This window comes from Heloderma suspectum, chromosome 1 (genome assembly GCF_057233095.1).
Source record: "Heloderma suspectum isolate Gila_16-S chromosome 1, 16-S_ref, whole genome shotgun sequence".
NCBI lineage: Eukaryota > Metazoa > Chordata > Lepidosauria > Squamata > Helodermatidae > Heloderma > Heloderma suspectum.
The window spans coordinates 406,236,626-406,251,980 of NC_139458.1; the positions used below are offsets into that span (position 1 = coordinate 406,236,626).

Below are 15,355 nucleotides of genomic sequence, written 5' to 3' on the forward strand. Positions count from 1 at the left end.
TGAAAAGACGTTCTTGAAAGTCTGAGAACCCTTAACAGCATGAGATGGGGGCCCAGCAAGCTGTTTCATGGAGGGAACAGAAATGTGGGTGCGGAAGTGCCTTCTGCTGTGGAGGTCCACCTTTGGATTTGAAGCCTATGTGCAAATCTTCATACGTGACAGTCATATGATTCTTTCTTTGCATGTGCACACCTGCTGGGAAGCCACACCCAATTATACTTTTCTGGCACCTGGACACACAACAAAGGAGATGTATCTGTAATTGCCACAAGTTATAATGTTCAGCTTGTTTGTTTTTCCTCTAAATGGAAGAGCTTCCTGTGTAGCAACATCATAGTATTTGTTGCAGCCCTACCTAATGCATGTTTAACAGTCCCGCATAAACTCTCTGTTATCTTGCACAGACTTATTTTAAAGTGGACTTTGGTCTGTTCTGTCTGGCATCTTACTACACAAAGGCATTTTTTCTTGGGTTTGATGTATTAATCTGCTACTGTCTAAGCAAAAGAAAATGTGCGTGTGTTTTCTAATGTTTGACTTCATAACTTGTTTCTCTCTTTTCTCCCCTCCACCTCTAGCTTTTGAAGGTCTTGTGGAAATAAACTTGCAGATGATCGCTTGCACATACCATCTTTCCAAAAACAGTTCTAACTGGATGTGTTGCAAAGCTGTCTATTGGGCAACTGTCAGAATTGTGATGTGAATCAAGCTCTTGTAGCAGTCCTCTATCTAAACCAAGAAAACAAATAGAAGGAAGTTTGTTAAAGTTTTAAAACACAAGAGTTTTAAATTGCAGATGCTTTGTAGGATGATGAAATTGCTCATCCACAAAAAAAAGGCTTGTTACATTTGGTACATCATATGAAGTATTTGTGTGGGCTACCGAATATGGGAAAGCATAGCACGTAATTTAAAAAAAAACTTTAGCATTTATGTAGCATTTGTGAGAGTTTCACATAGATTATTACAACCCTGTAAAGTAAGGTCAGTAGTATTATCCCTGTATTGCAGATTGGGGTGGGGGGGCAGAGAGCACTAAGACAGAGGAGGGTGGAGAATAGGACTATCAATGGCTACTAGTCCTGATGGTTATATGCTGCCTATGCTGAAGCATGTCTTTGTACATCAGTTGCTGGAGAAATACGTCCAACTTGTGGGTTTCCCACAGACAGCTGGTTGCCCACTGTAGGAACGGAATACTGAACTTCGACTGATCCAGCATGTCTCTTCTTAATATTTTTAGGTAGACTTGCCTGTAGCCATTGTAGTTATTTCATGGCTGAGATGAGACTTGAAAAGGGAAGTTTCCAGTTCATGTACTTAGTCACTCCCTGCACCAGCTTTATTCTTCTCTGAAGTAAAGGTTATTTCCAGCTATTTTTAGGTGTTCTGGGTATTTCCCTCTGTACATAAAGCATTAAGATATTTCAACTCTGCATTCCACACCAAGGGTGGGTGAACCCCAGAAGGTTTGCCATATCTACTTTTTTTTTTCTAGAATCCTGAGATCCACCAACAGGAGCCACACACAAAATAGTTGTTCATGTTGGTGGAATATGCTAAGAATTAAGGAACTCATGTAAGCACAAGTGAGCATATGTTTGTCCCAGGAATCTGTGATAAAGTTCATAAGCACTTTCACACACAAATCAATTTTCTCCCAAGTATTATTTTTAGCACCCTAAATTGAGCATGAGAGGAAGCTTTTTAGTTGTTGCTATTGTTAGACAAATGGGAGTCAGAAACCCTTGCTGATCTACTGCAAATCACCCAGAGATATAACAGTAGATTCTGAACTATCTTCTAGCCAACCTAATATACAGTAACCTTTGCACTAAAGAGGTTTTTTAAAAAATTGTTGCCCTTTTGACTGTCTTCAAAGATCTAGTTAGAGCATTTTCTCTAATCCTTATTTCTGGGGGGTCTTCTGGATTTGCTTGAAGGATGGCCCGGCCTTGCATTTCTTTCATCTCCTGCTGCTTGATCTGTTGCGTTTCCAGTACAAATTCTTACATTGTCTCATTAGTTTAACAATGGAAATAAAATGTTCTCTTTTCTTCTAGCGTAAAGAGATCATCAACCATTGAAAAATCACATGGTTCATGGGAAAGTTCAGAAGACAGTCGTAATAAACTAATGAGGGCAACTTCCGCATCAAAATTGATATCCAAAAGTGGCAAGAATGCAGACAAGTAAGTACTTGATTCCTTGTCTGTGCTGCAATGTTCTCTTGAGTTGTTAAGACTCTCTCTTAAACATATTATGGGTGAAATCCAACAGTGTCTGTCCGTCAGAGGAATGGACAACATTGGCAGAATGGATCCCCTCCCCCGCCGCTGTGGTCCCTCTCCACACCCACTAAATATGCTCGAAAGGGACCCTCTGGAACAGATTTGGCAGGCGCAGAGGGGGAGGAGAGAAAAATCCTTTTGTGCAAGCAGATGACCACTTACACCATGTTGGATGTCACCCTATATAACTGTGTGGTCTTTCACCCTAGTCCAAAATTCAATTAATGCTTTGATGTACAAGTGATGTTCCTGAGCTTTAGGACTGCCCCTTTCTCTTCAATGAATGGTGCAGTTCTAACCACTGGGGGACTCCATCCCTGTACTGGAGCTCCATACAAAAAAACCTGGATAATTTCCTCTGTGCTAGGGTCAGACTTTATATTAAGCCAGTCCACTTTTATAAATAGAAAAAATGTATATAAGGGAGCAATCCTATGTCCCCTAGACAGCATCTGGGGGACATAGGATTTTGTGGTTTCTTGGCTCTGTGCTGTTAGACAGGGTTCCAAGCTTGAAGCCAGGAAACTGCGCTCCACTCCCTCTCATAGCTAGTGTGGAGAGAACTGCGCTGGCTACCTCTCCTCATTCGGTAAACGGAACGTGGAGATGGAGGAAAGGAAGCGTTACTGAGGGTGGGGAGGGAAGGGGGCTGGGGTAGCTGGCTTGCTTACAGCTTTTCCTATCACCACCCCAGCCTCCTTCCCTCCCCCTCCACAAAGCCTCCGTTAGACAGCAAAATTGCCCATCTAGTTAAAATGTAGCGCAAGAGGTGCAAGACGCCCCCCTCCCCCGCTTAGGGTACTCATAAGCCTTTGAGTTCGAAAGTTTACGAGTAACCAGGGCACAACCCATAGGGCTGAACCCTAACACTTATAAAGTGGATTTAAATGGAAAATCCAGTTTAAAAAAAAAAATTGTTACCCATCTTTCATATACGTGATGTACTGTGCAGAATATTTTAGTTACTGTTGCAAAGTATCAATATCACTGTATCTTTAGATCTAGACGGTCAAACTATCATTTAGATGTATTAATAATATCTTGCATTTCTCTCCCTAGACACAAAGATGTCATTGTCAGCCAAGGTAATTGGAAACATTTGTTTTTAAGTGAACCTTTATTCAGGTAACAGCGTTCCGTGCACCTCGGTGTTCAGTCATGCCGGCCACATGACCACGGAAGCGTCTTCGGACAGCGCTGGCTCTTTGGCTTAGAAACGGGGATGAGCACCGCAGCCTAGAGTCGGACACGACTGGTTGGGGACACCTTTACCTTTACCCTTTACCTTTTATTCAGGATTAGAGTGTTAGTTTTGCTAATTAAGACTGATAAATGTATTTCTATAACCTATTTATGTAACTGTAATCAATTTAACTTAAGGGTTAAATATGTGTTAATATGATAGTTAGGACTTACTTCTCAGTATACTATATCCAGTAGAATTATTTCTTTTGGCTTCAGAGGTTTAAAAAGGGAACGGGCATCAGTTTCTTAGGGGAACTGTGAGTTTCCCTATTCATGTCTATGGAAGAAGCAGCTCCACATGGACCTTCCATTGTGGGCTTGGATCTGCTGCTTTCATTTTTACCAGTGGGGCTGCTCACATGCACAAACACTCTGAAAATCACAAAGCAGTCATTGGGAGCTCTGATTTAGGGCCAATGGCTGAAATCCCAAGCACACTGAAATACTTTCAACTTCAGCGTGGATATCCATGTACAGGATTTTGTCTATGGTGAATGTTGTATGGCTTTCATATATAGAGTTTCTGGTTTTTATTTGATGTGATAGATTTGTTTCCCATATGCATATTAACTTTTTCAAAATACTAGATTGGGCTTGGGATGGTAGGCTTCACCCAGGACAGGAAACACCTGTAAGTTGTTTTATTTCTGTCCCACAACCAACAAAAATGTCAGCCCAAGAAAAGAACAGCCAAGGTAAGGATTAAAACTATGTTAGCTGGTTGCTTTCTAGCTACATGCTTTTTAAAACAAAAAATCATTCATTTGGCTATTTACTCTCCCAAAGCACATGGGATCAACCTATTTAGTTTTGATAGACATTTATTCCTGTATTTTTAACCTAAATGATACAATATTATAATCAAGAAGCATGACTCACACACCCCCTTCCCCCCAAATCTCAAATGTTAATTTGTATGTACTTAATTAACCCTTTCTGAGAATGAACATGATACACACATCTAAGTTCAGCATTACCCAGTCAGTTCTGTTCTAACAGTATCGCGAAATGCCAATTAAAAGATCCTTTTTGCCTTCAGTGTGCTGGGTTACGAGTCCTGCAGGATATAATTGAACAACAGAAACAGAATGTCATTTTACAACACCGCTTAAAAGAAGAGTCAAGTTTGTTTGTGTCAGTAAATTTCGTTTGGCTATGGCTAGGTTGTTGACAAAGAAAAAAATAACAGTGTCAGGTTATCTAGAATGTATGTATACTTACTGTCAGCTAAGAAAATTACTCCTTATTGAGAATGCCTGGCTTACATTGGCAAATGTCATTTAAGCATGAAGCTTGAAACCTTGAGCATGTTAGTTCAAGTGTATGGCATATATAGCTTAGGTACCGCAGGTTTTTTTTAACACACACAAATCCTATTCTTCATGCGATTCACAAATCTGTAATATGCACAATTACCTGCTGGAGAAAATTTGGGGGTATCTTCCCTATATTATGTGGTTCAGATAACTTGCTTATGCATAGCTGTCTGTTCTGCCCTGCGATGTTGTCCTTAATTTGTTTCCATGCTTCTCTTGTGGTACACTAGGTAGTATCCTATTGTGTCCATGGGCTTCCACTGCTCATGTAATGGTACTTTGGTGCTTCTAAGAATAAAAACTGAAATGAGTGGAAACGCTCATTTCCAGAACAGGACAGGTCACTGGAGCTTGCAGAAGGGAGCTCCGCTGATCTGTCCCAATCCAGAAATGAGCATTTGGGGTTACCTGGGGTTATTTTTAGAAGCTACAAAGCCCCGTTGCTCAACCGGTGGGTCTTGCAAGAGTGGAGTGGAGATGGTGTGGCCCCATTGGGCACTGCACACTGTATGTAATCTGTATAGATTCTATTGTGTGTATATATATATGATGTGATTCCCTGGAGCAGGGAATAGACTTCAATGACCTGCATTTTTCCAACCCTGTAAGTCATGACTGTCTTTGGGTCTAATATTACCATCTTACACATTTGAACAATCAGAAGATGCAAAGTAGAGAGAATGCAAAATAAGTCTGACTGGCTGCTAATGGAGTTACTGCTGATTCAATCCTGTCTTACTTACTGTGTGTTTAATGTTGTTTTAATTATTTGGGGCCTTTAGCTGCCATGAAAGCCATATTCTTCATCTAGGTGGGGTACATATTTGGGTAATAACTCATGAAAGACCTGTTTCTATCCACACGTTTTATATAAGAACTGATACATTCCAAAAGCCAAAATGTCCAGGAAAAAGGGATATGATTAGTTTAAAAAATGACCAAGCTATGAGGGTTTTTTTCCAACTGGCATTTATTCTCTCTCTCAGATCTTTTTATGGTAGTCTTATCAGCTTTTAATGCCCATCGGGCATTTTCATGTACTTGCTGGTAGTTGCCAAACAATTTTGGACTGAGTTGTACATCACTCAGTCAGGTCTGAAAAATAGCTCTGAATGTCATGTGTGGTTGTTAAGCATCTGCCTGTTTGTGGCATCTTAAAGACTAACATATGGCATAAGCATTCATGGACTAGAGTCTACTTACTTCATGAGAGGCATGAACTGTTACACAGGTTCTGTTTGGATATAAAAATAATAAGCTGTGATTTATCATTATGGGAACAAGCCTAGGGGAGCTCTGGAATCACATACTTCTCCCTCTCGCCATGAGGAGGAGATTGGAAGCTTTCACATCCTTTCTCAATTAACTGCAGTTTACTATTACGTCCAAACCTAAAACTGAGTTTAATCTTAACTATGGCTTATTGAACTGAGGATAGTATTCATGCATCTAATGAAGTCGACACTCGTCATGAAAGCTTGTTACATAATAAAATTGTTACACTTTAAGGTGCCATAAGCCTCTTTGTTGTAATATAGTTTAATAACCTTTAACACAGTTATTTTGCATTTGGGGTGGCTTACAACTGGGGAAAAGATAATTTTCCTGCATACAGCCTTGCACAGCTGCCTGCAAGGGAAGATGCAGGAGTTCAACCTCAGACAGTTGTGCGGACAGGATGCACTAGTTGTTGGTGCTTCCTGTTTCCCTCATATTATGCAAGTCCAAAACCATTCTTGCTTTTGGCTGTTCTGAATTCCTTATAGTTTTCCAGCAGTCTCTTTCAACGTTATTTAGCTATTTAAAACACTTATGACCCTTCCTTCCCTCCTAAGTAAAGAGTTCAAGGTGGCTAACCATGAAAAAATGAATTAACAGTTTAAAATATTGTATGCAGTTTAAAACAAAAACAGTAAAACAGCATAAATGAAATGAAGGCAGTTGTGAAATGGCAACTGCACCCTTTTCTCCAAGGTGTTGCTGTCTACTTGCATTTGTCGCCCCCAAATTCAGAAGGTTACTTAAATATTCTGTATTGTTTTGGCCTTGGCCAAGTCCAGCATACCAAGGTTGTCTTTCCTTCATCCCTTCTTTTATTCTGTCTTTAAACCATTTTGACTCTTGCAACAGCCATTGGCCAGTGTACATGCATTTTTTTAAAAAGCATACAAAATCCCTGAAACTAACAGACAACATGCTATGACTTTTAGAATCTGTTCTAGTGGTTTAATAAATTTTTTCCCATGTTTGGCTCTGGATCAAGGATGTAGCTATGTGCCAGTACCTATTTTAAGGACTTTGCTTTTAACTTGGCTGCACGTGAAATACAGCGTTTTTGCTTTTCTGCCAGGAGCAGCAGGTCTCTACATGTAGATGCCTTCAGCAGTACTAGTGGTAATGAGATACAGGATTACCTGTTTTAAGTATCTGATTTGAATTCATGAAATGATGAGGCCCACTCCCTCCCCAAGGCTGGATTTTTCTTGAATCACTTTGTACACTGTACACATTGTTATCCACACATGGGGGAATGGTCTTGTAGGCCCCTTCCAACCCTACTATTCTATGATTCTATGAATGTTTTATCCTTAAAACTAATGAAAGAGATTGGAAGAAGGGTTTTTCTGACATCTTGCGGTTTTGCGCTTCGTGTGGTTTCCCTGCAAATGTGAAATGGATCTAAAAGAGCTCTAAAATGAAGACTGTGTTCCAGTTCCTATGTTACCTTTCTGTAGTCCTGTTTTTCAAATGGACGTAGAATGGCTGTGATGAGAACTTGGACATGCAAATGGGCAGCTTTCCGCAACCTGGTGCACTCCAGGTATGCTGAACTGCAACTCCCAATCATCCCCAGCCAACTGATTTGTTGCATTTATTGTTCCCAACCTGAGTTGCAACAAGTAATGTGGGAAACCAATGCTGTAATCCCTCTAGACAGAAAGCTTAATGTAGAGAAGCCTGCCAAATATTACAGTACTACTATGAAATCACAAATCAGTGCTTTTGTTTTTACATTGAGTGCGTCAAAATTTTAACATTGGAATCTCCTTCCTTAGGCAAATAAAAGGTAGTGTTAACATGACCTTAATCGTACAGAGACTGCTTGTATTCCTCTGTGGGATGGCTTACTGCCACTGCCATAGCAATTTCATAGAGCCATTCCCATGTTGTACTTTTGGACACACCAGGGATTCATGTTCCTGTCAGTGGCATGCACGCATGACACGTGATGCCCAAGTAGAATATGATAACCAACTCTACGTGTTACAGTGGTGGCAGCACTAAACCAATGCCAGTTCCAGGATCTCTTGGGCAAGACACCCTCAATGGGCCCCCTCCCTCAGTGAGTCCAGCTTCTCACCACCATTGTCACCAGCTGCTATTGCTCCTCATCTTCTTTCTCATTATTGCTATCACATGCTTGCTTGACAGGCAGAGAGCCAATGGAGAAGTAGACAGTGGGATCTACTGTTCCTGTACCTCATCACCACCGTTGTCTGAGCCATAGCGAGAGGCAGGTGAACAAGCAGGTTGCAGAGAGAAATGTGGAGCACTCCCAAAGGGTTCCTGTCAGTGGGCCCCTTGGCAAGTGCCCAACCATGCCTATCTTTGATGCCAGCCCTGTACTAAAACACTGTAAGCAGGCCATTTCAAGCTATCACTGCATGATAGTTGAATCATCAGTTTGAGTCATCATGGTAAATTTCAGACTTTTTTGCCCTTCCGCATGTTACAAATAAAATGCAAATGATTTCTCTTTATTGCTCCAATTATGCCTTTGAAGCAAACCTCATTTAATCAGATCTTTGGTAGGAAGGGATCAAGAGAAAAGGTCAATGTGTTGCTTTCATGTGAAGAAGAGTACTGTAGACATCTATGTAAAAAAAGATGTCTAAAAAAAGACACTTTTTCATGCATCCTTTAAAAAGTATAAGCTTGAACCCCATTTAAATTTTCTTTAAAGTGTGAATGTTCTAGCTGCGTTCATAGTACTTAATACAAAAATCAAAGTTGTGCCTCCTACCAAGTGGGTGATGACATTTTGACACAACTGTTCAGGATTAAACCTATTTCATCTTCTTCTTAAAAATGCTTTTTGTTGTTAGTTTTTTAGTACTCCTATTTGTTCTGAGAAATGGCTCATGTTTTCTTACGGGTTTGCAGAAGGCAAGGAGCCAAGAGGATATAGGAAGCACGCTTGAGCTACCCATGAAATATCTCATCTGTTCATATCCTGAAAAACTGTTAAGCAGTTTGGGAGGGATCCAGTAAAGCTGAGTTTGATGTTCTGGAACACCGTAATTAAGCTAATATAAATTAAAAGGGAGTTACACTTCTGCTTCTCTTAGCTTGTATTTACAGGAGTTTGACCCAGGGCAAGTATCTTCTGTTTGAAAATGCTTTTGTTGATACGCTGCCCATTATCTGTAGAGTTTTCAAAAGAGTTTTGCATTAGTGCTATAATTGCCCTGTGGGCTTGTATATGAAAGAGAACATTTTATAGTGTTGGATTTCAAAAAGAGAAGCAAGGATGTGTGTGAGAGCTCTCCCCCTCCCTCCCCAGTCAGGTGGGTCAGAATTTGTTTATGCAGACATTTTAATCAAAATGTCTGAAAAATGGGTTCAGTGAGTTCCCTGAAGTTTGCATAGCATACCAGAAGAAAACAATGCTGATATTCTTTTTTTCTGTTGTTATTTCTTTGGGGTGAGGAAACGCAAGAGATGCTTGGTATCTTTATCGGTGCTATTTATAACCTAAACTTCTGTACAGGCACCGCGCTTTAACCTCCCGTTTTTCTCATGACGCTACTGAGTTCTCCTAGGAGTTCTCTGTTCTTTCCTAAGGATGAAGTTGGCAGTATTCAAAGCCGGTTTCTTCCCAAGACAGGCAGAGAGACGGACAAGATGCCTGATGGAAGGCAATACTAGCTCATCCCTTATTTTCTTGGTACAATTTATATGTCATATATTTTGGAAGGATAATGAATGGAGTTAATGGCAATTTACTCATGAAATCTGGAAATGTAGTTGTCTTGGTTCAGAAAGCTTTAAAAAAATGCATTTAAAAATGCAGAAAGCTTTAAAAAAATCATGTGATTTTTAAAACATTGAATCTCTCTTTTTAATTATAGAGGATTGTATCCAGTAATGCCAAAGCTTCTGTCACTTGTGAAAGTGTTTTCATCTTTGTGCAACTGCCAAATATAATACTTCAATTCAGCTTACACAAACCATTGAGCAAGCCATTGCACGCAGGCTTTTGCAACTCATTATGACTTCAGTATACTAAGTGTTGCTTGTGCTAGTTGCACTAGTTGTTCTATTAGTGCTTGCACAACCACTAGTGCAGGGGTGGGCAATATGCCCTTCCATGACCTCAAGTGTGACCACCGCTGTTGCCCCCATTTGGCCCCCAGGCCACCCAACCTTGCCCACCGCTGCAGTAGCAAAACAGAATCATCTGTTGTTCTCTTTCTGCTCGATACAACCCTAAGCCACTATGCTAGGGAAAGTGCTGTCTCTGCTTTCTGTACACCAAATTGCTTTTTTAAACTTCCTTTTGGTGGCTTAGGTCCACAGATATGGCACGTTGGGCTTCCCTGCCCCTCCTTCCCACTGCAGTCCTCTGTACCCCCCACCCGCCTCCCTGAAAAGTGGCTCCTGAGGGTTGTGAGACCTTCTGGAACAGTGCGGGGGAGCATGTAGCAGGAAAGTGGAGGGGTAGGGCACTTCGCACAAGCAGAAATGTCCTCCACTCTTGCAAGAGCACCCTTAAATCCATGGAATTGTCCAGGGGTACTACTTTGCAAAATCTTTTGACTTTTGATCTTCTTTCAAGTTTGTGCCCCTCTTGTACTTATGATAGAGTTGCATATTAAGTCTTTCAAAGTTGCAATTTCACATATGCACACACAAAAAAATTGTTAACCTGTCTATCCACACAACAAGGTATTAGGCACTTGTGACATATTATGTCCCAATCCGATTTGCAAAATCTTCCTTGCTTACTTGCCTGAAGGCGATTCTTACTCATCAGTTGGAAAACCAGGTAATTGGGGATTTACATGTCTGCTTTATGTGAACGAACTAGGGGGAATTCCTTTTTCAGCGGATTCTTAAAATGGCAAAAAGTTGTTTTTCACAACTTGGCTTGCCCGTTAAATTGAAGACTGCAGATGGTGGGTGCCATCTTAGAAGATGTATTACCCCTTCACAGGAGAGAATGTCACCTCTAAGATGGTGCCTACTGCAAAATGTGAGTGTGCCAGCTAAACAATAAAAGTATTCTCCCCCCTCAAAATGATTGTTATATGTTGCACAGATACACAATGTTCGTAATAATTAATAGAATAAAACTCATACCATGTAAGGCTTTTTTAGCAGCCAGATGACAGTCCTAGTTAGTGCTACATGAGTAATTGCAATTTCCTCAGTCTGTGGATAATCTTGAGGTCCACAAGAGAAGTATGTGTTGTGAAAATGTTTCCCCTTTGTGAGTTTTAAAGAGAAACTTTTGAGGGGAGAGCAAAGATTCCTCATTCAGTGAAGGACTTTAAATGGGATGCAGTGCATATATTTACCACAAAGATCTCTCATTTCAGTAAAATATTTCCTTGGTGGGCTTTAAAACATGTCATGGGCCTGTGTGGTCCTAGTCTGTCATTCGTTTTAGGCTGTGTTCGTACACATGGCACTTAAAAGATCATAGGCACTTTGTCAGTGCATTTAATCGGTGGGACCTTACACATTCACCGATCCTATCAGCTTTGCTGACCTGCCCACAGGGACAATTTTGTGGATCAAATTGGCTATGCAGAGCTTATCATTCTGTGTGTCTGTTGTGAGGCAAAGGTAGCCCTGTGCTGAACCACAAGACCAGCAAGATTCTGTCACATTCCTTCGTCCTTCCCCATCGCACTCAACACACTCCAGGAAATAAGGCTTTGGGCTATACTATTTTATTAGTTAATGACTAGCTTCTTTACACATGGAGAATCTAGGAAACTCTCAGACTGCAATGAAACAGCTAATCCACACATCTACGAATATCAACAGAGGAGACGAAGTGGAAGTTAGAGAACTTGCCAGCAGTCTGGGCAAGACTTCTCGGCCAGACTAGCTTCGCAGGGATGCCCCTCCCCTATGGCGGGTCCCTCCTATGTTGGCTCCAACGAGTGTCCAACCTGGTGGAGTGTCTGAGCCCCGCCTCTAGCTTTTCCTGCTTTGCTCTGTGACAGACCCTAGCATCCCTCAAATCATGCCCTTTGCTCTCCTCCTCCTCTGAAACCTGGGTTGTCATGGTGGAGGAAAGGAGGGGGGCATTCAGGCTGGGCCTTCTGTGTGTCAAGGTCTTGGGAAGAAAGGCTTGCTGTGTCTGAGCTCACTAGGCAAGGTGCCTCCCCCTGTTCTAGCTGTTCCCCTTCTGAATCTGAGCTGCCAGACATTTCCACATGCTAAGATTCATTTCTGACTGGTTCCATATGACTCAGTGCCCCAAGCGGGACTGTAATGCCCATCTGAAATGAAGTGGGATGGTTATAGGTCTGCCAGAAAAAGAAGTGGGTTGCTTAATCTTCCTGTTCCTGACTTGTAAATTTCAGCACTCTTGGCTGGCATTCTGTACATCTGCTTTTTTTTAGCTTTTAACCTGCTGAGTTGGGGGGCTCCAACCCTATTTTCTCTTTATTGTTTGGCTCACTGAGTTGAGAAATTTTAGGAGCGGCCCCAAGGTGATGTCAGGGTGGAAACTGAGCCCATAGAACCCCAGAGCAGTTCTGATTCTGAGGAGGAACAGCAATCCGTGGGAGTGGAGCCCGCTCATCCCTCACAGGAACAGCAGCTGGCAGAGATTCCTCCTGCCAGCATTCCTGAGATACAGAGTGACCCTGGCAGTGAGAGAGTGTGGGAGGGGGGCTTGCTAGATGCTTGTCACAGACTCAGGGAGCGACGAGAAATGGAGGGCATGGAAAGGAGGCGTAGCGCCCATTTGGCACGCAAGCAACGCTCGCGTCCTGTGGACCCAAGGGAAAGAGGGAGGAACTCTCCCTAGCCCATAAATTCAGGATCTGCAAGTGATTATCCTTCAAACGGGGACCAACTGCCTAACCTGGAGTATAGGCTACTCTGCTGTTCATTGCTTAGTCGCTGGTGATTAGCATCTGAAAGAGTCATTAAGTTGTAAAAGGATTAAAGCCTTGAAAATAATCCTTTTGTCTGTGTCTTGAGTTGGCTATTGCAGTAGACTGAAAGAGGCCGCTAGGGCGCCAGGAGCCCGATCCAGATGGGTCCCCATCTGGCCCTTTGGGGTTCTCCAAATGGCCACACGCCTTTCCTCCATCCACTGATCGTTGGGTGATTTCCTGGCTTTTGTGCCATTTTTTAAGGAAAATAAATGCCTCTCCTGAGGCTTTGTTACTGGCTGCAAGAGCTTTAAGCTACCATATGCTGGTATTTTTTTGTTTTCTTGACCCTGCTCCCTTTGTTCCCGGTCACCACTGGAATGCAGCCCCTGAATGCTCCTCTGGAATTGAATTTGGCCCTTGGGCTGAAAGAGGTTCCCCACCTCTAGAGTAGCCCCATAGGGTGAGCAGGGGAATACCAAGCGAAAGGGAGGGTGAGAAGTAGCAGCAAAATTTTGAAGATGTGCAACACCACCCCACAGAAGGAGGCAAGATTGCATTTATCTGGCTGTTAAGTTGATACGATAGCGGGAATTATGGCTGGGTGGGTGGCCGGTTAAAAGGAGGGACGTACTGCTCCAACACAAGAAGGTCTGAGCCAAGCTTTCTCACCACTAACTGTATGTAATACCAATTGCGCATTTTGTTCTAAAGGTCTGGGTCTGCAAAAGACTCGTCGTCTTAAAATGGAAGTTCTTGTCAACATGCAGTTCTTTACAGAGCCTGTTACACGTCTGTTCGCAATTTTTGTTTTGACAGAAGGAGATTACATCAAGATGTTCATGCGGGGACGACCCATCACAATGTTTTTTCCTTCGGACATAGAAAAATATTACGAAATCAAGACAGAGCTGCCTCCTGAGAAATTAAAACTGGAGTGGGTGTATCCTTATCACAAACCTCAACAGAGATGCTTGCTTTTCCCAGTACTTCACCCCCTACCCCCCTTTCCTTTTAAAATCCAGTTTCCTGTTTTCTTATATGACTGTGAAGCTTACTTTATTTAATAAAAGTGCAAAACAAAACAAAAGCCCTACATCTTAGGAAAAAATAAAACCTTTGTCTTCACTAAATAGTCGGCTATAGGTTTTCCCGCAGTAACCACTTGTGGGTTTTTTTATGCTGTTCCTGCTGATTTTTTCTGTCTTGTAGCTTGGCACAGATATTTTCCCACAGTTGCTCCAGTGCGGTGAATCCTTTGAATTGTTAGGCACTGGGATACTCTTCCGTTTAATGAACAGAAAAACTGTCCTGCCTGATCCAATCAAGGGACCGTTTAGTCCTGGGGATGGGATGGGACCTTATTCATCCCCATGCCCATGTTCCCTCATTGCTAACGTTTGGAGGCCGCATGCCAGAAATAGTTGTGGCCAAAGAAACATGCACAGCCCATTTACACACACCCACCCACACACTTCACCCATTCACACACTTTCATGCACACACACTTGTATGCCTACATGCATGCACACACTCACACAAAGATCCCTCCCCCCCCCCCCGCCTCCAACTTGGCAATTAGGGCTGTAAAAAGCATTCCATTTCTTCCAGTGCAAGGGTTTTTTCAGGCCCGATGGCTGTGGGACTGGTTTTCAGGGTGTTGCTGTGTTCACCAGGTTGGCAAGGGCTGGAGTAGATCACGGTTGGAAACCAGTGGCCTGCAGGCTGGATGCTGACCACTTCATCCTCCCCCCACCCCACCCCGGTGCTGCAATTAAGCTGGAAAAGAGCCATCCATTGGCTCCAATGGGAGGCTTTATTCAAGCCTGAACTGCTGCAGGGAGTGGGGCAAGGAAGCAGTCAGCATCCAGCCTGCAGGCCAGTGGTTTCCCACTGGTGATTTACTCCAGCCCTCGCCAACCTGGTGCCTTCCAGCTTGTTTTGGACTGCAACTCCCAGCATTCCTGAACATTGCCTTTGCTGACAGACTGGTGGGAGCTGAAATCTAAAATATCGGGAGGGTCTCAGGTTGAGGAAGGCTGATCTAGTCATCATCTTGTTTCCAGTAGGGGCTGTCCAGATGTCCATGGGATGCTGACACCCAAAGCATGATGTTTATCCCCTCCCTCCGTTTGTTCCTAGCAGAAACAAATTGTTGTCCACAGGTCTGCTCGCCTCTGTGTATGGAGGTTACTATGGCCAACAGTCTCAATGCAGAAGCTGTTTTTAGCTTCCACCATGAGAATGAAATAACATATACATTGATCCTTAGGGTACAATTCCATGCATGTTTACACAGGGAAAAAATGTCCTACAATTCCCAGCATGCTGGCTGGGAACTGCTGGGAGTTATAGGACTTATTTCTGTCTGAATATGCCTAGG

General features: G+C 42.5%; 1 protein-coding gene across 2 annotated transcripts in view; it reads left to right on the plus strand.

Annotated features, from left to right (window-relative positions):
- Nucleotides 1-15,355, plus strand: part of EML4 (EMAP like 4) — a 148,091-nt gene that overhangs the window by 75,386 nt on the left and 57,350 nt on the right. For both annotated transcript variants that reach the window (XM_084828917.1, XM_084828915.1), the window contains exons 5-7: nt 2,064-2,192; nt 3,351-3,376; nt 13,792-13,915. In XM_084828917.1, the coding sequence (XP_084685043.1) occupies nt 2,064-2,192; nt 3,351-3,376; nt 13,792-13,915 (279 nt within the window). The remainder of the gene's footprint in view (nt 1-2,063; nt 2,193-3,350; nt 3,377-13,791; nt 13,916-15,355) is intronic.